Genomic DNA, 23,349 nt, shown 5'->3' with positions numbered 1-23,349 from the left:
CTTATGAGAGAATGTCAGTGAGAGATGGTTTCAGGATTTGGAACCAAGGTTATGGAGCAAAATGATGTTGGATCTAGACTTGTGAAATGAAAAGTATTCCGAACATAGAGAGGTAGAATAGAGGTTATAATCTAAAGAATGCACAAGTTTCAGTTAAAGCAAAGTTTTATGACACTGCGCTGTTGACTTGTAGAAAGAGTACCAGATTGTGCAATGACTGATATACAGTGTCAGCAGGAATGCTCAGATAGTGAATGGAAACCTTGGTTGTCATCTGAAAGCTGATTACATACTAGTGACAGCACAAGCAAATTGAGAGAATAATTAATAGCTGTTTTATAAAGAAACCAGTTCCCTCTCATGCTCCTGTTCCCTCTTTCTATCTGTCTATCTCTTGTGCTCGGGCTCTCACACTTTTGCTCTCTTTCACACTCCTGCTCTCTCTCTCTTTCTCGTGAACAGCTGCTCTTCTCTCTTGTGCACGCTCCTGCTGTCTCTCTCTCTCCTGCTGGTGCTGTCTCTCTCTCGCACTCCTGCATGCTCTCTCATGCTCCTGCATGTGCTCTCTCGCTGCTGCGCTCTCTCTCGCTCCTGTACTCTTTCTCTCTCGCTCCTGCACTCTCTCTCTCTCGCTCCTGCACTCTCTCTCTCTCGCTCCTGCATTCTCTCTCTCTCACTCCTGCACTCTCTCTCTCTCTCTCTCGCTCCTGCTGTCTCTCTCTCTCTCTCTCGCGCTCCTGCGCACTCTCTCTTGCTCCTGCACTCACTCTCTCTCTCGTGCTTTCTCTATTGCTCCTGCTCTCTCTCTCACTCCTGCTCTCTCTCTCTCGCTGCTGCTCTCTCTCTCTCACTCCTGCTCACTCTCTCTCACTCCTGCTCACTCTCTCACGCTCCTGCTCACAAGCTGCCACTCGTGCTCTATCTCACTCACTCCTGCGCTCACTCTCTCTCTCATGGACCTACTCTCTCCCTCACTCCTGCTCTCTCCCGCACACCTGCTCGCTCTCTCTCACTTGTGCTCTCTCACTCATGCTCTTGCTCTCTCTCTCTCTCTCTCCTGCTCTCTCTCTCGCCCTTGCTCTCGTTCACTCCTGCTCTCGCTCTCGCGCTCTTACTCTCTCGCTGGCGCTCCTGCTCTCTCTTTCTGCTGCTCTCTCTCTCTCTCGCTCCTGCTCTCTCTCTCGCTCCTGCTCTCTCTCTCTTTCTCGCTCCTGCTCTCTCTCTCTCTCTCTCTCTTGCTCTCTCTCTGTCTCTCCTGCTCTCTCTCTCTCTCTCTTCCTGCTCTCTCTCTCTTCCTGCTCTCTCTCTCCTGTTCTCTCTCTTTCTCTCTTCTCCTGTTCTCTCTCTTTCTCTCTTCTCCTGTTCTTTCTCTCTGTTCCTGCTCTCGCTCTCTCACTCCTGCTCTCTCTCTCGCTCCTGCTCTCTCTCTCTCACTCCTCTCTCTCTCTCGCTCCTGCTCTCTCTCTCTCACTCCTCTCTCTCTCTCGCTCCTGCTCTCTCTCTCTCGCTGCTGCTCTCTCTCTCTCTCTCGCTCCTGCTCTCTCTTTCTCTCGCTCCTGCTCTCTCTTTCTCTCGCTCCTGCTCTCTCTTTCTCTCGCTCCTGCTCTCTCTTTCTCTCGCTCCTGCTCTCTCTCTCTCTCTCGCTCCTGCTCCTGCTCTCTCTCTCGCTCCTGCTCTCTCTCTCTCTCTCACTGCTGCTCTCTCTCTCGCCCTTGCTCCCGCTCACTCCTGCTCTCTCTCCCTCTCTGCTCTCTCTCTCTCTCACTCCTGCTCTCTCTCGCCCTTGCTCTTGCGCTCTCTCGCTGGCGCTCCTGCTCTCTCTTTCTCTTGCTCCTGCTCTCTCTTTCGCTCCTGCTCTCTCTCTCTCTCGCTCCTGCTCTCTCTCTTGCTCTCTTTCTCTTGCTCCTGCTCTCTCTCTCTCTCTCTCTCTGTTCCTGCTCTCTCTCTCCTTCTCTCTCTCGCTCCTGCTCTCTCTCTCTCTCTCTCTCGCTCCTGCTCTCTCCTCTCTCTCGCTCCTGCTCTCTCTCTCTCTCACTCCTGCTCTCTCTCGCTCCTGCTCTCTCTTGCTCTCTCTCTCTCTCTCTTGCTCTTGTCCTCTCTGTCTCTCACTCCTGTTCTCTCTCTCTCTCTCTCACTCCTGTTCTCTCGCTCTCTCTCGCTCCTGCTCTCTTTCTCCTGTTCTCTCTTTCTCTTTCTCTCTCGCTCCTGCTCTCTCTCACTCCTGCTCTCTTTCTCCTGTTCTCTCTTTCTCTTTCTCTCTCACTCCTGCTCTCTCTCTCTCTCTCGCTCCTGTTCTCTCTCTCTCTCTGCTCCTGCTCTCTCTCTCTCACTCCTGCTCTCTTTCTCCTGTTCTCTCTCTCTCTCACTCCTGCTCTCTCTCTCGCTCCTGCTCTCTCTCTCTCCTGTTCTCTCTCTCTCGCTCCTGCTCTCTCATTCCTGCTCTCTCTCTCTCTCTCTCTTCCTCTCTCGCTCCTGCTTTCTCTCTGTCTCCCTTGCGAGCTTGTTTTCTCTTTCTCATTATTTGGAAATTTTGCATTCTGTGGTCTAATTCAAACAGCGGATTTTGATTTTTCTATGATTCCTAGGTTCAGCGGCTGGTGATCCCTCCCGCTGAGAAAAGCACACCATTTTATAACAGTCGTGCTGATTGCCTCAAGCACCAGATACTTAAGGTATTGTCTCCCAGCTGTTTTTATTCCAGCATGTCACATTTTATTGTAGACAAGCCTAGACATTGAAAGAAAAAAACTTGCATTTCGATAGTACCTTTCATGAGCTCAGGATGTCCCAAAGGGTTTTACAGCCAATAAATTATTTTTGATGTGTAGTCACTGTTGTGCTGTCAGAATTGTGGCAGCCAATTTGTGCACAGCAAGGTGCCAAAGCAAAACTGCTCGAGGCCATTGTCAAGGACAAAATGAATTCTTCCTTGGAGCATGGGTTAATAAGCCAGCATGGATTTGTGAATGGCAAATTGTGTTTGACTAACCTGATGGAGTTCTTTGAAGTAACAAAGATGGTTGATGAGGGTAGTGCAGTAGATGTATTTATGGGCTTTTAAAAGATGTTTAATCAACCATGCAACAGACTTATTCGGGAAATAGCACATAATATCAAAGGGATGGCGGTAACTTGGGTGCGTAATAAGGGATAAGGGGCAGAGTATAGTGGTGAACAGATGTTGTTCTGACTGAAGAGAAGACCAAGAACTGCAGCGGTTCAAGAAGGCAGCTCACCACAACCTTCTCAAGGGCAATTAGGGATGGGCAATAAATGCTGGCCTGGCCAGCGACGCCCACATAGATTGCATAGATTACATAGAATGTACAGCACAGAAACAGGCCATTCGGCCCAACTGGTCTATGCCTCCTCTCACCCTACTTCATCTCGCTCGATGAGTGGAACCCTTCTATTCCTTTCTCTCTCACGTGTTTATCCAGCTTCCCCTTAATTGCATCTATGCGATTCCCCTTAACTGCTCCACGCAGTAGCAAGTTGCACATTCTAACCATTCTCTGGTTCAAGAATCCATATTTAACGTATTAGTCACTATCATATTTATGGCCCCTGGTTTAGGTCTCCCCTACAAATGGTAACTTCTCTACATCTACTTTATCAAATCCTTTCATAATCCCACAAACAAATAATAAAAAGGTATGCCGTGGGCTCCCGCAGGGATCGGTACTCAGACCATTGCTTTTCTGAAATAAAAATGACCTGGAATTGGGAATAAGGAGTACAATTTTGAAGTTTACGGAAGATACAAAACTTGGTAACGTAGTAAATAGTGAATAGGATAGTAACAGACTTCAGGAGACATAGAATGGTGAAGTAGACAGTCATATGACATGTAATTTAATATGGGTAAGTGTGAAGTTAAGCACGCTGGGAGAAAGAGCATGGAGAGGCAGTAGCAGTAGATGGTCCCATTGTGAGGGGATGAAAGAGAAGAGGGATCTGCAGATGCATATTCACAATCCTTGAAAGTGGCAGAGCAAGTTGATAAGGTGGTTAAGAAAGTGAATAGGATACTTAGCATTGTAAATACGGACATTGAATACAAAAACAAAGGAAGTTGTGCTGAACCTTTTATAAATCTCTGGTTAGGCCTCAGCTGGAGTAACGTGTACAATTCTGGACACCACACTTTACGAAGGAAGTCAAGGCCCTGCAGAGGGTGCAGAGGAGCTTCACGATGATGATACTAGGGCCGAATGACTTCAGTTATGTGGAGAGATTGGAGAAGTTAGGATTGTTTTCCTTAGAAAGTTACGGTGAAATCTAATCAAATTATGACAGATTTTAATGGAGCAACGAGAGAGAAATGGTTTCCTTTGGCAAGTGGGTCAGTAGCCTGAGGTCATAGAACTACAGGGGAAATGTACCGTAGGATCCCAGCACTAATCCTTGGGGTACTCAGTATAATTGGATTCCAGCATAATAGGATCCCGGCACTGATCCCTGGGGCACTCAGTGCAGTAGGATCCCGGCACTGATCCCTGGGGCACTCAGTGCAGTAGGATCCCGGCACTGATCCCTGGGGCACTCAGTGCAGTAGGATCCCGGCACTGATCCCTGGGGCACTCAGTGCAGTAGGATCCCGGCACTGATCCCTGGGGCACTCAGTGCAGTAGGATCCCGGCACTGATCCCTGGGGCACTCAGTGCAGTAGGATCCCGGCACTGATCCCTGGGGCACTCAGTGCAGTAGGATCCCAGCACTGATCCCTGGGACACTCAGTGCATCTCCCCAGCCCAACATCCTTTCCCCAAATAGTACTGGCTCCATCCTCTCTCTCTGTTAAATTCTTCTCAACCTCTAGTTTAAAGTAAGACAGCTCCTTCCTGAAGCTCAGAAACCGACTTCAGTGCAGAAGCATGTCATGATCAAAGGGTGTTATTAACAGCCCCTGGTTTTATTTTCAGGGACTAGATCCCATGAGGAAGCTTCTCTCCCGTAAACTGCGAGTCACATCGATTACTCTCTCCATCATCTTCTTCAGCATCTCATTTGGGTGAGTCACACTGGTACCAGAACGCTGAGCAAGCTGGGCTGCATTCTGTTCATTGCTTTCTTCTGCCAGTTTTCTTCTGTCCTTTCCAAAAGCCGTTGATTTATGCTGGGGAGCAGTTCCGTGGGGCCATTCTTGATCTGAGAGGTTAGACAGCGAGTGTTGACGGGCTGTTAACTGGTGGAGGCATCAGAGCCCAGACTGAGCCTCTCCTTACCCAGTGTCCACATGTACTTGCCCTAGTGTTCACCTGGAGGGCTCACGAGATAGTGATCAGGAGAGGAAACTGTATCCAGTCTCTTCCTTCTCTCTAATTGAAGCTCTCTTTCTGCAAACAGGACGATCAGCAGACTCCGCTCATCATAAATCCAACCTAGGATCTTACTTTTAGCTGTATAGTAGTGTTTACCCTCTCCCACATCATGGTCTACCCCTGTTATATTCAGGTTTATCCCCTGTCATCCCTAAACACTATTTTGGGAAGCCTGAGGGAATGGATTCTGAGTGTTCATACCTGGTTGCATGGGTGATACAATGAGTAAGCATTAAAGCACACTGTCCAATCAGCTCTGCTACGTGCCCTGAATCTGAATTGGCAGGCTGACAAAGGAAAGGTGTCCACGATGCACTGACATCAGTGCATGTTGTTGAGACAGAGTTGAGAGAGCTTCACATTGCCTGCCGACTGTGCTGTACCCAACCCCAGAGTGTTCAGTACTCCTACTGAAAACCTGCTGATAGCTCCCAGCTTCGTGCACCCCACCTCAAGTGGCAAAAACTATAAGTTAACTTCACAACGGTGAGATTTTATGTGCATTTCCAACCACTAAAGGGGCCTTAAATGTCTTTATGACATACAGACTGGTGGATGAATGAAGATGTTCCGATACCACCTATTTGTTGATGTATGAAACCTAATTAGCAGCTGTCAAACCTTTTGTGAATTCTCTTATCTGGTTCAGTTGGGATTTACTTCAGTTGTTTACCAAAAGAATAGGCCTGAATGCAGGGTATTTCAGAGTGTTACACTCACTCTCATCATGGGAGTCAAGGAGTTGGTCCCTAGTGGAGACCTGTCACTTCCTGCCAGTTGGGTATCTCCGTCACCAACCAATTGAAGAGCGATACTGGCAGAAGCTTGGAGGGGAATTGTCTGTCTTCATGGATCTGGGGATCCCCAGGTGGAAACTCCAGGTTTTACAGATAGTTGGTCACAGTGCAGCGCGCTGCAAGAACTGACGAAAAGATTAAAAAAGAACAAAGAAAATTACAGCACAGGAACAGGCCCTTCGGCCCTCCAAGCCTGCACCGATCCAGATCCTCTACCTAAACATGTCGCCTATTTTCTAAGGGTCTGTATCTCTTTGCTTCCTGCCCATTCATGTATCTGTCTAGATACATCTTAAAAGACGCTATCGTGTTCGCATCTACCACCTCCGCTGGCAACGCGTTCCAGGCACCCACCACCCTCTGCGTAAAGAACTTTCCACGCATATCCCCCCTAAACTTTTCCCCTCTCACTTTGAACTCGTGACCCCTAGTAATTGAATCCCCCACTCTGGGAAAAAGCTTCTTGCTATCCACCTTGTCTATACCTCTCATGATTTTGTACACCTCAATCAGGTCCCCCCTCAACCTACGCCTTTCTAATGAAAATAATCCTAATCTACTCAACCTCTCTTCATAGCTAGCACCCTCCATACCAGGCAACATGCTGGTGAACCTCCTCTGCACCCTCTCCAAAGCATCCACATCCTTTTGGTAATGTGGCGACCAGAACTGCACGCAGTATTCCAAATGTGGCCGAACCGAAGTCCTATACAACTGTAACATGACCTGCCAACTCTTGTACTCAATACCCCGTCCGATGAAGGAAAGCATGCCGTATGCCTTCTTGACCACTCTATTGACCTGCGTTGCCACCTTCAGGGAACAATGGACCTGAACACCCAAATCTCTCTGTACATCAATTTTCCCCAGGACTTTTCCATTTACTGTATAGTTCACTCTTGAATTGGATCTTCCAAAATGCATCACCTCGCATTTGCCCTGATTGAACTCCATCTGCCATTTCTCTGCCCAACTCTCCAGTCTATCTATATTCTGCTGTATTCTCTGACAGTCCCCTTCACTATCTGCTACTCCACCAATCTTAGTGTCGTCTGCAAACTTGCTAATCAGACCACCTATACTTTCCTCCAAATCATTTATGTATATCACAAACAACAGTAGTCCCAGCACGGATCCCTGTGGAACACCACTGGTCACACGTCTCCATTTTGAGAAACTCCCTTCCACTGCTACTCTCTGTCTCCTGTTGCCCAGCCAGTTCTTTATCCATCTAACTAGTACACCTTGGACCCCATGCGCCTTCACTTTCTCCATCAGCCTACCATGGGGAACCTTATCAAACGCCTTACTGAAGTCCATGTATATGACATCTACAGCCCTTCCCTCATCAATCAACTTTGTCACTTCCTCAAAGAATTCTATTAAGTTGGTTAGACATGACCTTCCCTGCACAAAACCATGTTGCCGATCACTGATAAGCCCATTTTCTTCCAAATGGGAATAGATCCTATCCCTCAGTATCTTCTCCAGCAGCTTCCCTACCACTGACGTCAGGCTCACCGGTCTATAATTACCTGGATTATCCCTGCTACCCTTCTTAAACAAGGGGACAACATTAGCAATTCTCCAGTCCTCCGGGACCTCACCCGTGTTTAAGGATGCTGCAAAGATATCTGTTAAGGCCCCAGCTATTTCCTCTCTCGCTTCCCTCAGTAACCTGGGATAGATCCCATCCGGACCTGGGGACTTGTCCACCTTAATGCCCTTTAGAATACCCAACACTTCCTCCCTTCTTATGCCGACTTGACCTAGAGTAATCAAACATCTGTCCCTAACCTCAACATCCGTCATGTCTCTCTCCTCGGTGAATACCGATGCAAAGTACTCGTTTAGAATCTCACCCATTTTCTCTGACTCCACACATAACTTTCCTCCTTTGTCCTTGAGTGGGCCAATCCTTTCTCTAGTTACCCTCTTGCTCCTTATATATGAATAAAAGGCTTTGGGATTTTCCTTAACCCTGTTTGCTAAAGATATTTCATGACCCCTTTTAGCCCTCTTAATTCCTCGTTTCAGATTGGTCCTCCATTCCCGATATTCTTTCAAAGCTTCGTCTTTCTTCAGCCGCCTAGACCTTATGTATGCTTCCTTTTTCCTCTTAGCTAGTCTCACAATTTCACCTATCATCCATGGTTCCCTAATCTTGCCATTTCTATCCCTCATTTTCACAGGAACATGTCTCTCCTGCACGCTAATCAACCTCTCTTTAAAAGCCTCCCACATATCAAATGTGGATTTACCTTCAAACAGCTGCTCCCAATCTACATTCCCCAGCTCCTGCCGAATTTTGGTATAGTTGGCCTTCCCCCAATTTAGCACTCTTCCTTTAGGACCACTCTCGTCTTTGTCCGTGAGTATTCTAAAACGTACGGAATTGTGATCACTATTCCCAAAGTAGTCCCCTACTGAAACTTCAACCACCTGGCCGGACTCATTCCCCAAAACCAGGTCCAGTATGGCCCCTTCCCGAGTTGGACTATTTACATACTGCTCTAGAAAACCCTCCTGAATGCTCCTGACAAATTCTGCTCCATCTGGACCTCTAACACTAAGTGAATCCCAGTCAATGTTGGGAAAATTAAAATCTCCTATCACCACCACCCTGTTGCTCCTACATCTTTCCATAATCTGTTTACATATTTGTACCTCTATCTCACGCTCGCTGTTGGGAGGCCTGTAGTACAGCCCCAACATTGTTACCGCACCCTTCCTATTTCTGAGTTCTGCCCATATTGCCTCACAGCTCGAGTCCTCCATAGTGCCTTCCTTCAGCACAGCTGTGATATCCTCTTTGACCAGTAATGCAACTCCTCCACCCCTTTTACGTCCCTCTCTATCCCGCCTGAAGCATCGATATCCTGGGATATTTAGTTGCCAATCATGCCCTTCCCTTAACCAAGTCTCAGTAATAGCAATAACATCATACTCCCAGGTACTAATCCAAGCCCTAAGTTCATCTGCCTTACCTACTACACTTCTTGCATTAAAACAAATGCACCTCAGACCACCAGTCCCTTTGCTTTCATCATCTGCTCCCTGCCTACTCTTTCCCTTAGTCACGCTGACTTCATTATCTAGTTCCTTACAGGCTTTAGTTACTACCTCCTTACTGTCCACTGACCTCCTCATTTGGTTCCCAACCCCCTGCCACATTGGTTTAAACCCTCCCCAACAGCGTTAGCAAAAGCACCCCCAAGGACATTGGTTCCAGTCCGGCCCAGGTGTAGACTGTCCAATTTGTAATAGTCCCACCTCCCCCAGAACCGGTCCCAGTGTCCCAAAAATCTGAACCCCTCCCTCCTGCACCATCTCTCAAGCCACGCAGTCATCCTGACTATTCTTTCATTTCTACTCTGACTATCACGTGGCACTAGCAGCAATCCTGAGATTACTACCTCTGAGGTCCTACTTTTTAACTTGGCTCCTAACTCCCTAAATTCTGCTTGTAGGACCTCATCCCGTTTTTTACCTATATCATTGGTGCCTATGTGCACAACAACAACTGGCTGTTCACCCTCCCCCTTCAGAATGTTCTGCAGCCAATCTGAGACAGAGGGGGAGAAGTCAGGATGATAGTGGTTTGATATATCGGTGCTTCCACGCAGTGTATTATAGAGGAGTCAGCTACAGCTTAGTGCCTGTGGTTACTCTATCAAGTCAAAGTTAGGAGGCAGGCGAGAGTTACCTGAGATTATCTTCTTTCTCTCTCCCTTGGAGAAGTGCCTGGCCTCCATTAAACATCTGCTGGCATTGCCACAGATGGGAGGTCAATGTGTGGACTCTGATGACCTGGGAGCAATCACTGCTTCTAACCTGCTACAAGCTCCAGTAACATCACCATGCAGAAAAGTAAATCCATTTCTGATGCATGCCTCCACTTGTGTTTGGATTTCTTGGCACACAGAATCTTTCACAGCATTCAGTCTATGGGGAAAGAACAGCTTGTTTGCAAATACTTCATAGGAACAATCAGTAAGTAAAACAAACCAGTGTGGACTTTAGCTCTGGAAACTAATATTGGCCACCACAGGATATTCATTTAGCAGCTAAGTCAGAAGGTCATGGGTTCAAAGCCCACTCCAGAGCCCACAATCTAGGCAGATACCTCAGTGCAGTGCTGAGTGTTAGAGGTACCTTCTTTTGGGTAAGATGTTAAATTGAAGCCCTGCTTGTCCCCTCATTTGGATGTAAAAGATCCCGCGATAGTATTTTGAAGAAAAATAAGGCCGTTCTCTCCGGTGTCCTGGCCAATATTTACAATTGAATCATCACTAAAACTATTGTTTTTTGGGAGCTTGCTGTGTATAGATTGGCTGCCACGTTTCCTGCAGCAATGACTACACTTCAAAAACTACTTCATTGGCTGAAATAAAAACAAGAAATGCTGGAAATACTCAGCAGGTCTGGCAGCATCTGGTTCAAATGAAGGGTCACTGACCTGAAAGCTTAACTCTGCTTCTCTCTCCTCAGATGCTGCCAGACCTGCTGAGTATTTCCAGCATTTGTTTTTATTTCGGATTTCCAGCATCTGCAGTATTTTGCTTTTATTCATTGGCTATAAAATGTTTTGGGATGTCCTGAGGTCAAAAAAGGTGTTATATAAATACAAGTCTTTCTTTTTATGTTGCCCTACGAAATTTGGGTAACTGATTCCCTGATTTCCCTTGCCCTCCCTAGATATTATGGTTTGTGGATGTGGTTTCCTGAGCTACTAAAACGGATAGAGATCAGAGGTGGCTCCGCATGCTCGGGAAACTGGAACAGCTCAGGTGAAGTAGATGTGGAAAATGTCACCTGCTATCCCGTGAAAACAGTAGGTACGTGTCAACCTGAGTTTGGCAGGAGTTACTTATGCTGACGTGAGTGGAGGGGTCAGGAGGAAGAACTTGATCACTTTCCAATCATATACATTAAAAGAAAAGTGCATTTGCACTCCAGCCTTTCCATCTAGGAGTGTCTCAGCTTTTCATGATTTTGCGTATACATTCCTGTGATGTCATTAATGCAATTTTATCTGAGATAGCTGATTATTCAACAATTCTAACTCCAGCGTATAGTTTATAGAGTTTGAATAAACTAGTGGGCTGCTTTCCAATAAAAACATGTAAGATTCAAGTGCTGTGAATTTCTGGTGGCATTTTTAGCGGTTCTTGACTTAGATACCCAATTGGGATGTTTGTGCATGTTCATCAATTGCGGCTTGTGAAATGAAACAGTCTGCTGGAGGGAGCATCTTCCCAGTAAACACTCTCTGTGGACAGTATGCTCTGATATCCTTGAACAGCCCCTCCCTCATCAATCAGTCATGCAGGAGTCAATGTGACCTGTTCACTCTACCCTTCACCGCAATGGTCAGAGTTGGTGAGGGGACGTATTTGCAGTAATACAATTAAATTACTTGAAATATTCCAGCCTGCAGCATGATCTCTAATGTGATCTGCATGTCTTCAGAAAGTAATGTTTTGGGATGCAGTGTGTGAGTAATTTGAGACCTGACGTGGTGCGGCGAGCAGGCATGGGAGTAATAGATGACTTTGGACCCATGATTCCCAAAGCTGTTCACCACTGTGAGTTTTCCCCGCCTCATATTTAGGACTGTTGTAGACACATTGATAGAGATTAGTCAACAATGCCATTAGTGCTGTATCAAGTGGCTACCAGGATGGTCGGTGATCTTGATGGACCTCTGCCTTTTTCCATCCAGTTATTCCAATGTTCAAGGTATCAGGCATGAGCTGCAGTGTTGAGCTGAAATAGCCACTCTGATCCTGTCTTTCATAGTCTTCTTACTTTAGATATTTTGCAAGAAATTTGCACCAATTGTCTTGTCGTTGCATGTTTATTTTTCTTTCCCTCGAGTTTTCTTTATCCTTTCTGGTTTTGCAGACAGTGACCAGCGTCTGGTTCTGTGGACTGGTGCTGGGACTAGGGTCTATTTTTGCACACACGGCTGGGGTATTGGGGTCAGGTATTGTGGACTTAGGCTGGAATCGGGAGTTAGGTTCTGCGGGCGAGGGTCGGTTGGGGTCAGTTTCTGCACATCTTGCCCAGGTCAGTGGATGCTTGATCAGGAGTAGGAATCTTTGCTAATTTCCTTCTTTCCCTGCTCCTTCTTAATTCAAGGAAGGGTAATTCAATTTAATGTTCCCACTGTTAACAGAAACCATTGCTTCAGTGACTAGAAATTCTGGAATTCTCTTCCCCCAAAAGACTGGGGCTACTGGGATGATTGGCGCTTTCAAGACGGACAGCGATAGGTTTTTGTTGGGTAAGGGTATCAAAGGATATGGAGCAAAAGCAGGATACACAGGCCATTCAGCCCCTCTGGTTGCTGCCAGTATTTATGCTCCTGACAAGCCTCCTCCCATCCTACCCTATCTCACCCGAGGTACAGATCCACCATGATTGAATTGAATGATGAAACAAATTCAAGGGGCTGAATGGTCTCCTCTTCCCTTGTGAATCAGACCCTACAGCATGTGATGCATTTACACACTGAGCATCTGGACAACTAGCAGTGGCCCCTTTAAGAGTGCCACCCTCAAGCTCTCTTTTCAAGCTATAAGCACAGAGCTACAATTCATTTTCATCTCCTGCTTTCCCCACCCACCCCCCCCCTCCTCTTAGTTGATGTTTAAAAATGAGTTTTACTTTTCTTTTGCAGTGTACAAAGAAGGATTTATAATTGCTGCTGCTAACCTTCCTGGTAATATCCTCACTATCTTACTGATGGATCTGCTGGGAGGCAAGCTGTTGCTGTGTGAGTAACATGAAGAGCTCAAGTGGTGAAATGGAAGAGAGATAGCAGTGTGAGCAGCTCACAGCATTATTAAGTGCCATAAAGAACCTGTAGTTATATAGCAGCTTTCACATCCTCAAAGCTCTTCACAGCCAGTGACTGTATTGCAGGCGAATGCATTAACCAATTTATACTAATGAGAAAAATAGCCGTGGATCTGTTTTGTTGGTTAAGGGATAAATATTGGTCAGGACACCAGGGAGAACTCCCTGCTCCTCTTCGATTAGTGATATGAGAATTTTGACATCAAATTGAACAGGCAGATGGGTCCTTGGTTTAAAGTCTTGGTGAAAGACAGCACCTTCAACAGCGCCGCACTCCCTCAGTACCACACTGAAGTGTCAGCCCACATTACGTGTTCAAGTTTCTGGAGTGGGGCTTGAAACCACAACCTTCTCAGAAGCACAAGCACATCAGAAATAGGAACAGGAGTAGGCCACTCAGCCCCTTGAGCCTGCTGCACCATTCAATAAGATCATGGCTGATCTGATTGTGGTCTTAAGTAATAGTGGTACCACTTGTAGCAAACTGACACTACATCAGAATTATTGTAGTGCCTTTTTGTTAGTTTGCACTAAAATGAGGGGAAATTAACAAAAATAAAGGAGCTGCTAGCATCCTGAAAACCCTGTGCACCTCACAACTCTTTCCCCCCACACTGCCCACCCACCCTGACCACATGGCCTGTACTAGGGAACAGGAGATGTGCTTTCATCAAATATAAATAGAAGGTTTCTCCTCCTCCCCCACCCACCTCATTTGTAGATGGAAGGCTGCCAAAGATGATAGGCACGCAGCAAACAATACATTAGGTGGGGTGTCTTCTCTTGGTGCACCTTTTCTGATGGCTGTGAAGGCCAATTCTTGAGAGGCAGCTTCAGGTTCTGCCACAAGTGCCGCTCCTGAAGCTGCCAAGTGACTGTTTTTGGCACTGGTGCCTGTTGCTAAGCTGCTGTAGGCACTGGTTATGGCAGTACCCACCAGTCCACAGGATGTGTCGCCAATTCCCTCTTTCGCCAGCAAGTGACTCCCAGCTACAATAATCGACATTGAGAGCCATCGTGTCACGCTTGTAAGTTTAGTTTAGCGCAGAGAGACAGCACTGAAACAGGCCCTTCGGCCCACCGAGGCTGTGGGCATCCTTGAAGCGGAACCTTGGGCGCCCCACTAGCCATCTGACCTCGACTAACTCACCATACAGAAGATAGTGTCCGATCCACTGAAGCCGCCGGTTTGATTAATGCTAACACACTTGGGAGCTCTGCCTTTGAGAGGACTGCTGCAATTGTGATTTTGTCCTGCCAGGATATACCCATAATGCACCACAGACAAAGATGGAAATTATTGAGCTGCTTTTCCTGGTAGCTGCAAGTTGCCATTTCCTGCCCATTTAGGACTTGAGGATGCTCAGCGCCAGTCATTTTTTAGTTATACACTTAATCTGATGAGAGGCACTAAAATCTAGAAATAAAAAGGGTTTGAAACAATGCAGAAAACATATTAAACTTCGTCAAAGTTTTTTGAAAGGTGAATTGAAGGTTGACTATTTTACCTGTTATTGTGGATGGAAACTAATATGATAGGGCAATATGTAGTAGGGCAATATGTAGTTTTATGTATTTGGGAATAGCAGATCCCTGAAATGAGATAAAACAGAAAGGATTCCTTAAAACTCAGGGCACCATCTGCTTTTAAAACAGGTCAGTTAAACATCCACAGCACTGAAGTAAATAGTGGGGCAAATAGTTTACAGATTCACTGTTCCTTCTCTGTGACTCTGCCTCAGTCTTGAATAGTTTTTTGTGGAATGAACATGAGTTGAATAACTCGGTTCTGCTATCCGTGTAGTTAAGCTTAGTACCACTTAGGAAATCAATAATTGAGCTGGCTTTGAGATTGATGCCACTAGCATCATCTGACCAGCTTTGGGGCTATGTAGAACTAGGATACATTTTTGTGGGGAGAAAACCTTGGAATTTCATTAGTTCCAGAATCCCACATGAGAAAAAGGGTAATTTTTCCTTGGAATTTACAGTAGAGGAATGATGGGCTGGTTTAATAAAGTTGTTGACTGGGTTGTCATAGACATGCATTATCCAGATCTTTCCCTCAACTGCTTTTTCCCTGCCCAGATCAGATATTGGCATTGGGCAGCTGAATTACTGGGTGAAACACAAACGAAGTTAAATGTGTGCAAGTCAGTCAATCAGAACAAACAAACAAACAAACAAAAACAAAAACAATCTACAAGGGCAACTTCCAGGTTAAGTATTGGTACTTGGCAAAGTGACCAACTAGAGGCTGGTGTGCTTCCTTTGACTGAGTATCTTGTGCACTCTTACAATTTACATGGAGGAGGAAGGGGAAACAAAGATCAACTTTGATTAATTCCTCCAAAAACAAAGCCTAGCAAATCTACCTGCTGTCAGTGGGCATGTATCATCAAAAGCAGACAATTAAATTGTTGGTCAACAGCTTTCACATTACAATGATCTTGTGGACACCCAACTAGTGGAAAATAGTGTTGTTTATTCCTCTGGTTTGAAGAGTAGATGGCTAATTTAATTGGCAAGTTAAGTGTTGATTTTTTCTAAATGCTTTGTCTCCTAGGTGCCAGTCTGTTTCTCTCAGGCCTCAGTGCATTCTTTATCTGGGAAGTAAAGACTAAAACGCAGAGCTTGATCGTGTCCTGTCTGTTCAGTGGTATCTCAGTTGTTGCCTGGAATTCACTCGATGTCATTGGGCTAGAATTGTACCCCACTCAACTGCGGTAGGTTACAGCTCAAGGTCATGAGATTCATTCATCCCAATTATTCTATCTTTATTTCTATTTCGAGATACAGCACTGAACCAGGCCCTTCAGCCAGAGTCTGTGCCAACCAAGAAACACCCTACAGTAATCCCATATTCCCTACCACCTACCTACATTAGGGGCAATTTACAATGGCCAATTTACCCATCACCTGCAAGTCTTCTCAAACTTTAGCCTGTTAACCACAGGGGTGGGGAGGAGGGAAATCACTTGGGTAATATCTTAGAATCATAGAAAGTTTGAGGCACAGAAAGAAGCCACTTGGCCCATCATGTCAGTGCTGGCTGAAAAACAATCCGCCTATTCTAATCCCACCTTCCAGCATTTGGTCTGTGGATATGCACTTCAAGTGCTGTAAGCTGCAGGGCTAGACTCCTTTTGAAGGAGTTGAGGGTCTTTGCCTCAACTACCCTTTCAGTCAATGAGTTCCAGACCATCACGACCCACTGTGGGTATACCTACCCCAAATGGACTGCAGTGGTTCAAGAACGCAGCTCACCACCACCTTCTCAAGGGCAATTAAGGATGGGCAATAAATGCTGGTTTGGCCAGCATCACCCACATCCCATGAATAAAAAAAAAAAAAATGGCTTTATAAATGGAAAATGCCTGACAGGACTTTACAATAGAAAGGGTTGATAGGTACTAAACAAATGCAATATAGTTAGTGAATAAATGAAGTATATAGTATTATAGTACTCTTCAAAATGCAAACATTGTTGTTTAGTCCAGTATTCATAACATTGTTGCTTGTGTTTCTTGCACTTCAATGCAGTATTTTACAATACCAGAATTCTAATGAATGGAGTTTGTTTAGAATTTAGTATGATAAAAAAAAAGGATTTAAAAAAAAACATTTCTGCCTCAACAGGTCATCTGCCCTTGGAGTGCTCACTGGCATCAGCCGAATTGCCTCTATTTTGGGAAACGTTGCATTTGGGCAACTCGTTGACATGAACTGCACTGCGACCATCCTTCTGGTAGCTGTACTATTTTTCATTGGAAGTCTCTCTAGTCTTAAACTGCCCAACACCAAACACATGGAGTTGAGTTGAGAGTCAAAGAAAAGAATCACGCACTCGTACCTTTACCTCTGACTAAGCTAAACAGAGCCCTGGCTGCAGTCAAAAGTTAATGAATTCCCTCAAATGATAACTGATCAGATTGCACATCATGAAGGTTGATTTAGGAGGGAACACTACCATATTCTCCAAGGATTACCAGTGTTCAAGTACTAAAATTATACTATTTTAACAGACTATATAATGTAGAAATATGGAGTATTTGATTGCAACTCAAAGCAAGCACTTTCTACTTCAACTCTGCATAAACATGCTCTTCTGCAAATAAATGACATGGGATCAGGTAGTTGTGTGTTTTACTGTAAATTAGGTTTTGGTACTGATTACTGAGGTATTTTGAAAACCTCCTGCCTCAGTTTCTACTTTCTTCCACTGCTGACCTCCCATCTTGAGGAAAGGTCTAATTCTCCATGTCTGTCAAAATAGATAAAAGACAAAAAGGTTCCTGTTTACCTTCAGTGTTGCCGTCTGTTTTAGGGAAATTGGTCCTTCAGCCAGCTTTTGGAGGGGGGGGGGGGGTGGTTTTTAAGGGTAATTACTTAGTCTAGCAAAAAGGTGGGAAATTGTGTTCCACAAAAAAATCAGTGTTTGCTTAAAATTGGCAGACACCAAATTGGGAGATATGGAGGAGGACTGCAATAAAATACAAGATATTTATAAGCTCACATGGGTGCCTAATTGGCAAATACTTCTTGGAAAATGGGTCTAAATGGGGTACAGGAGAAAAGTGATCTAGGGTTATAGACGCAAGTGATAAGTATGGTCAAACAAGGCTATTGTGTCTTCATTGCTAGAGATAAAGTTGAAAAACATGTGCTACTCTCTAAACTTCATTTAAAACTCTGCTGCCCATGTCCTAACTTGTGCCATCACCCCTGAGCTCCCTAACCTATTCTGGCTCCATGTTAAGCAGTCTCAATTTTAAAATTCTCAGCATAGTTTTCAAATTTCTCCATGAACTCACTCCTCCAGCCCTATAGATGCATCAACACTGACCCCCTTGAGCATCCTTGATTTTAATTGCTCCATTGGCAGCTATGCCTTTAGTTGCTTAGGCCTGCAGCTCTGGCATTCCCTCTCCTCTTTGAAGACTAGTTTTTAAAAAAAAAAAAGTCTTTGACCAAGCTTTTGGTCACCTGCCCCAGTATCACAGTGATCAGATTTTGTTGATGGTAAAACATCCCAAGGTGTATTATAAAGCATGTTGAAGATGCTAAAAAAAAAAATACAAGTTGTGTTAGACCTGAAGTACTATGCACAGTTCTGGTCTCCATATTTTCAAAAGGGTATTTGATGTTAAAAAAAAAACTGAAGACTTACACTTGGCAGGAAAAATTGAAGAGGCTATGATTTTTCTTTGCTTGGAGAAAAAGACAACTTGAGGGATACTGGATTTTCTGTCTACCCTGTTTCCACTTGTGGGGATAGGGCAAAAAAAAAAAAAAAGGGTCAGAAATATATATGTCACTGATAAATCCAAGAGGAAAGAGGGATGAGGGAGAAAACAAAGATATAGTTGTAGGGTTAGATGAAGGGTGTTAGATAACTGAGCATAAACAGCAACTTGCACTCCATGGCCTGTTTGTGCTGTATACTCTAATCCTCTGCTTCATTAAATTTAGGTACTTGGCAGTCTGGGAATCATTTAGTGGGTGGAGCATATGCAGGAATTATGTGATGCTCATTGTTTGCCAAAAGGGGTAGTAATCAGGAAACAGATCTAAATAGATAGCAGCAAATTTGACTGTTGTTGGTTCATCAGCCCTTTTGTAAACAAAGGGCACTACAAGTTTGAGAAAATGTTCATATTTTCAGAAGCAATAGCAGCACTTGTGGGCAGTAATAAAAGGGAGGCTGGACCAGATTACAGGTTCTGTAATATAGCATCACTAGCTGACAGCATGCTCCTTAGTTGAGTCTACAATACTATCAATATTGGGCACTGACTGAAGCAAGGATGAGGGTTGAGTACAGAACAGACAGGTGGAAGGAAATGAAGCAGATCAGCCAAGATTTAACTGCATAGCTAAACAGGCACAAGTGAGTGAATGGCTGCCTGTTCCAATGACAGAAGCAACTACACTGATGTAATGTGGACACAGATTATCCTGGATTTACATCCAAAATGAACATTCAACACTGGTCCACAAGATTACAATGAAGTGTAATCCTTTTGATGGAAAAACTTGGCCTCTAAATTAGTTTTATAACTGTAGGATTATGCTGCTGTAACACTTTTAGAAGGTCTTAATTGCTTTGTCTCCCCCAGATGAATGTGCGCTAATTGACTGCTTGGATATGAATTTGCCTACTCCGCCCTTCATTCTGTTCCTACTACTGCTGACCTACCTGAGCAAAGGTCTATGGTAATTAGTGGGTCCATTTCAAAACAAACATGGCTCTGCTCATCTTCAGATTGTTGCAGTCTGGCAAAGTCAAACTTGTCTAAGAGGGGGTTAAGAATAGTTAGACTGAAAAAGTAGGAAATGGTGTTTTCCAACTAGGACCATTGTTCACTATATGCAAACTGGTTCTGTAAGGTTTAGTTTAAAATCACTCCATCCAATTCTAGTGACAATCAGGGCAATATAGATCTAATAGACCCTGATACTTAATCTTTGGGGATCAGCTGGTTACTTTTGTTGTGCAATGTTCTCCTGCAAGTTTACAAGCCATCACACATTTTCATGCATCTAGTCATTCAAACAATGTACATTTTTCTGCCCTGCAGCAAATGAATGAATGACATGGAATTTGGATTCCTTTAGATTACTGCAATTACAGCTGATTAGTCTTTAGCTGCACTATGACCTGAACAGTGCCTTAACCTAGAGATCAGATATTTTTAAATTGATTTATAACTGCATGTTTTAACTGATGGCATGTTGATTGCACAGCAAGCAAAAGAATAAAAGTTTACATATCTTAAGATACCTAGTTTTTTTTTTCCATTCACAGGACAAGAGTTGGTGGCAAGACCAGCATTTATTGTTCATCTCACTGCCCTTGACAAAATTGTGGTGAGCTGCTTTTTTGCATCACTGCAGTTTGTGTAGTGAAGTTACTCCCTCAGTGGTAACAGCAGTTTGATACAAGTGAGTGGCTTGCTGGGCCACTTCAGAGGGCAGCCAGTCAACTACATTGCTGTGGGTGGTGTGTTGTTGTAGGCCAGACTAGGCAAGGACAACAAGTTTGCTCAAGAAAAAAAAAAACATTAGTCAACCAGATGAGTTTTTAAATCTGGTAGTTTCATGATTACGGATACACACTTATTTCAGATTTAACTGAATTTAAATCTCCCAGCTGCTATAGTGGAATTTTAATTCATATTGCTAGATCGTTCATCCAGGCCTCTGGATTACTAGTCTAGTAACAAACTATTCTACTATCCAATAAGCAATTAACTTTGTGAAACAAGTTAACACCTTAGAGTCAAGGTTATACAGCACAGAAACAGGCCCATCGTGTCTGTGCCAGCCATCAAGCACCAAACTATTCGAATCCCATTTTCCAGCACTTGGCCCGTAGCCTTGTATGCTTAGGTGTTTCAAGTGCTCATCTAAATAAGTCTTAAATGTTGAGGGTTCCTGCCTCTACCACCTCTTGTAAATGTTCAAAGAACCAATCCACAATAGTACTTCGCTAATCTTCAGTAATTTTATAGCTGCTTGTTCAGTTTCATTCTCTACCCAAGAGGTAGTAATGGCAGCATGGATATGTCAACAGGAAAAGCAGAGCTGGGTTGTTATCTCTTAACCAAGTATGGCACCAAGAAGCCTCACAGGACAATTGCTGTGGTGGGCAAAGTGTCGAGGAAAAACGTGGCTACATATATACCTGACAAATGCAGTAAGTGTTAAGAGGCTAAAATTCAGGCCTAGGGCATAGCTATATATTTATAGGGCAGCAACTTGCTCTCAAATCATAAGTTGTAGTGGCATTAGTCACTGTCAATCTGGTGTTTAGTTCTATTCACAACTATGACAGCCCATTCCAGCCCACATCAGACCCAGCATACATTATGTTAAGGGGCAAGTATAAACCAAGGAATTAGAGGTGCGTGTAACAAGGATACAGTAATACTGGAGGAAGTCAATCTATATATAGACTGGGTAAACCCAATTAGCACTGTGGAGGACAAACTTCTGGAATGTATGAGATAGTTTTCTAGAACAGTATGTTGAGGAACCAACTAGAGAACAAGCCATTTAAGATCTAGTGCAATGAGAAAGGGCTAAATAATCTAATTGCAAGAGTAATGATAGAATTTTGCATTACGCTTGAAAGTACTAGTTCAAGCCAAAACTAGGGTGTTAAATCTAAACAAAAAGGAAACTATGACAGTATGAAGGGCAAATTGGCTGTGGTAGATTGGAAAACTACCTTTTAAAAAAAAAAGGTACAACAGCAGACAAGCAATGGCTAGAATTTAAAGAACAGTTTACAACAAACTTTCATTCCTTTGGAGGAACAAAAAACCCAGCAGGAAAGGTAATATGACTATGGCTAACAGAAGTTAATTAGATCAAAGGATAAGGCTTATAAAGTTGCCAACAAGTAGCAAGCCTGAGGATTGGGAGCATTTTACAACTGAGCAAAGGAGGACCAAGAAACAGATGAAGACAAATGTGGGCCCACTAGAGGCAGAAGTAATAGGGAGTAAGGAAATGGCAGAGAAACAAAAATACTGCATCCATCTCCAGAGGAAAATACAAAAACCTCCCAGGAATAGAGAACCAAGGGACTAACAAGAATGGGGAAAAGAAAAATTAGTAAAAAAAAAAAAAGCAGCACTGAAGAAATGAATGGGACTGAAAGTTGATAAATTCCCTGGACCCAATGATCTACGTCCCAAAGGGTTGGAAGAGGTGGCTATAGAGATAGATGATACATTGGTGGTCATCTCCCAAAGTTCTAGATTCTGGATGGTTCCTGCAGACTGGGAAGTAGCAAATGTAACCCCACTATTTGAGTGACAGCGAGACAGAGATGGGTAAAACTGCAGACCCGTTAGCCTGACATTAGTAGGGAATATGCTAGAATTATAAGGGTGTAATAACTGGACACAAAATGGTAGGATTGGGCACTCCGATTTGAAATGGAAAGTGTTCAACAAACCTATTGGTTCTTTTTTTGAGGATGTAACTAGCAGAATAGATATCGGGGTACAGTGGGTGTGGTGTATTTGATTTTCATAAAGTCCCACACAGGTTAGTAAGCAAAACTGGAGTACATGCTATTTGCTGGGGGGGGGGGGGGGGGGACAGGGAAAGAAAGGGAGCAAGAGGAGAACTAGTTAAATTACAGGAAACAGAAGGAATAAATGGTCACTCAGGTTGGCAAACTGTTACTAGTGGGATCCTGTATGGATCAGTGCTTGGGCCCCAGCTATTTCACAATCTAGATCAATGATTTGGATATGGGGGCAAAATAGAGTCAAGAGTGATACAGCACTGAAGCAGGCCCTTCAACCCAACAAGTTTGTGCTGACCATCAACCACCCATTTTCCCTCTCACATCCCCACCTTCCCTCAATTCCCCTACCTACACTGGGGGCAATTTTGTTTTTACAATGGCCAATTTACCCATCAACCTGCAAGTCTTTGGCATGTGGGAGGAAACCCACAGAGAACTTGCAAACTCTGCACAGGCAGTGCCCAGAACCGAACCCGGGTCGCTGGAGCTGTGAGGCTGCAGTGCTAACCACTGCACCGCCCCATGTAATATTTCCAAGTTTACTGATGACAAAAACTAGGTGGGAATGAGTTGTGAGGAGGATGCAAAGAGGCTTCAGAGATTTAGACAGGCTAAGTGAGCGGACAAGAACACAGCAGATGGAATGTAAATGTGGAAAAATGTGAAGTTACCCACTTTGGTAGGAAAAAAACAGAAATGCAGAATATTTTAGTGAGATTGGGAAGTGTTGATGTCCAAAAGGGACCTGGGTGTCCTTAATGTGTTACTGAAAGCTAACGGGCAGGTGTACCAAGCAATTAGGAAGGCAAATGGTAGGTTGGCCTTTATTGCAAGAGGATGTGAGTACAGAGTAAAGTAGTCTTGTCAAGGCTCCAAACAATTGCAACGAGACTGCACCTGGAGTAGTGTACGCAGTTTTGGTCTCCTTACCCAAGGATGTACTTGCCATAGAGGGAGTGTAATGAAGTTTCAGCAGACTGATCCTTGGGATGCAGGATTATCCTATGGAGGAGACTGAGGGAGAGGTGCTCTCATACTAAATTTTTTTTATATTGCTTGACAGGGTAGATGTAGGATGTTTACCCTGGCTGGGGGAAGAGGAAGAGGAGGTAGAGAAAGGCCAGTCTCAGAATAAACCTTCAGCAGCACCAATGTCACGTCCCCCATCATTATCCCCATGGAAGTAGATCACTTAACCAGCCCCCAACTCACTCCACTGACTGGTGCAGCTGTAGTACTTAAAGCTCAACACCAGTTTATAACATTCATGCGACCAGTTTAAATATCTGCTCCTTCTACCTGTGTGATGAGACTATAG

The 23,349-nt window shown here is 44.4% G+C and overlaps 1 protein-coding gene across 2 annotated transcripts in view; it reads left to right on the top strand.

Annotated features, from left to right (window-relative positions):
• sv2 (synaptic vesicle glycoprotein 2) overlaps positions 1–19,772 on the top strand; it is an 86,871-nt gene extending 67,099 nt beyond the window's left edge. For both annotated transcript variants that reach the window (XM_068015368.1, XM_068015367.1), the window contains 6 exons: positions 2,586–2,672; positions 4,926–5,014; positions 10,820–10,959; positions 12,807–12,902; positions 15,552–15,711; positions 16,625–19,772. In XM_068015368.1, coding sequence (XP_067871469.1) covers positions 2,586–2,672; positions 4,926–5,014; positions 10,820–10,959; positions 12,807–12,902; positions 15,552–15,711; positions 16,625–16,808 — 756 coding nt within the window. In that variant the 3' untranslated portion in view covers positions 16,809–19,772. The remainder of the gene's footprint in view (positions 1–2,585; positions 2,673–4,925; positions 5,015–10,819; positions 10,960–12,806; positions 12,903–15,551; positions 15,712–16,624) is intronic.
• The last annotated feature ends 3,577 nt before the right edge of the window (positions 19,773–23,349 follow it).

The sequence above is a fragment of the Heterodontus francisci genome, chromosome 35 (assembly GCF_036365525.1).
Source record: "Heterodontus francisci isolate sHetFra1 chromosome 35, sHetFra1.hap1, whole genome shotgun sequence".
Taxonomy (NCBI): domain Eukaryota; kingdom Metazoa; phylum Chordata; class Chondrichthyes; order Heterodontiformes; family Heterodontidae; genus Heterodontus; species Heterodontus francisci.
This window is presented reverse-complemented; position numbering and strand designations above follow the sequence as displayed.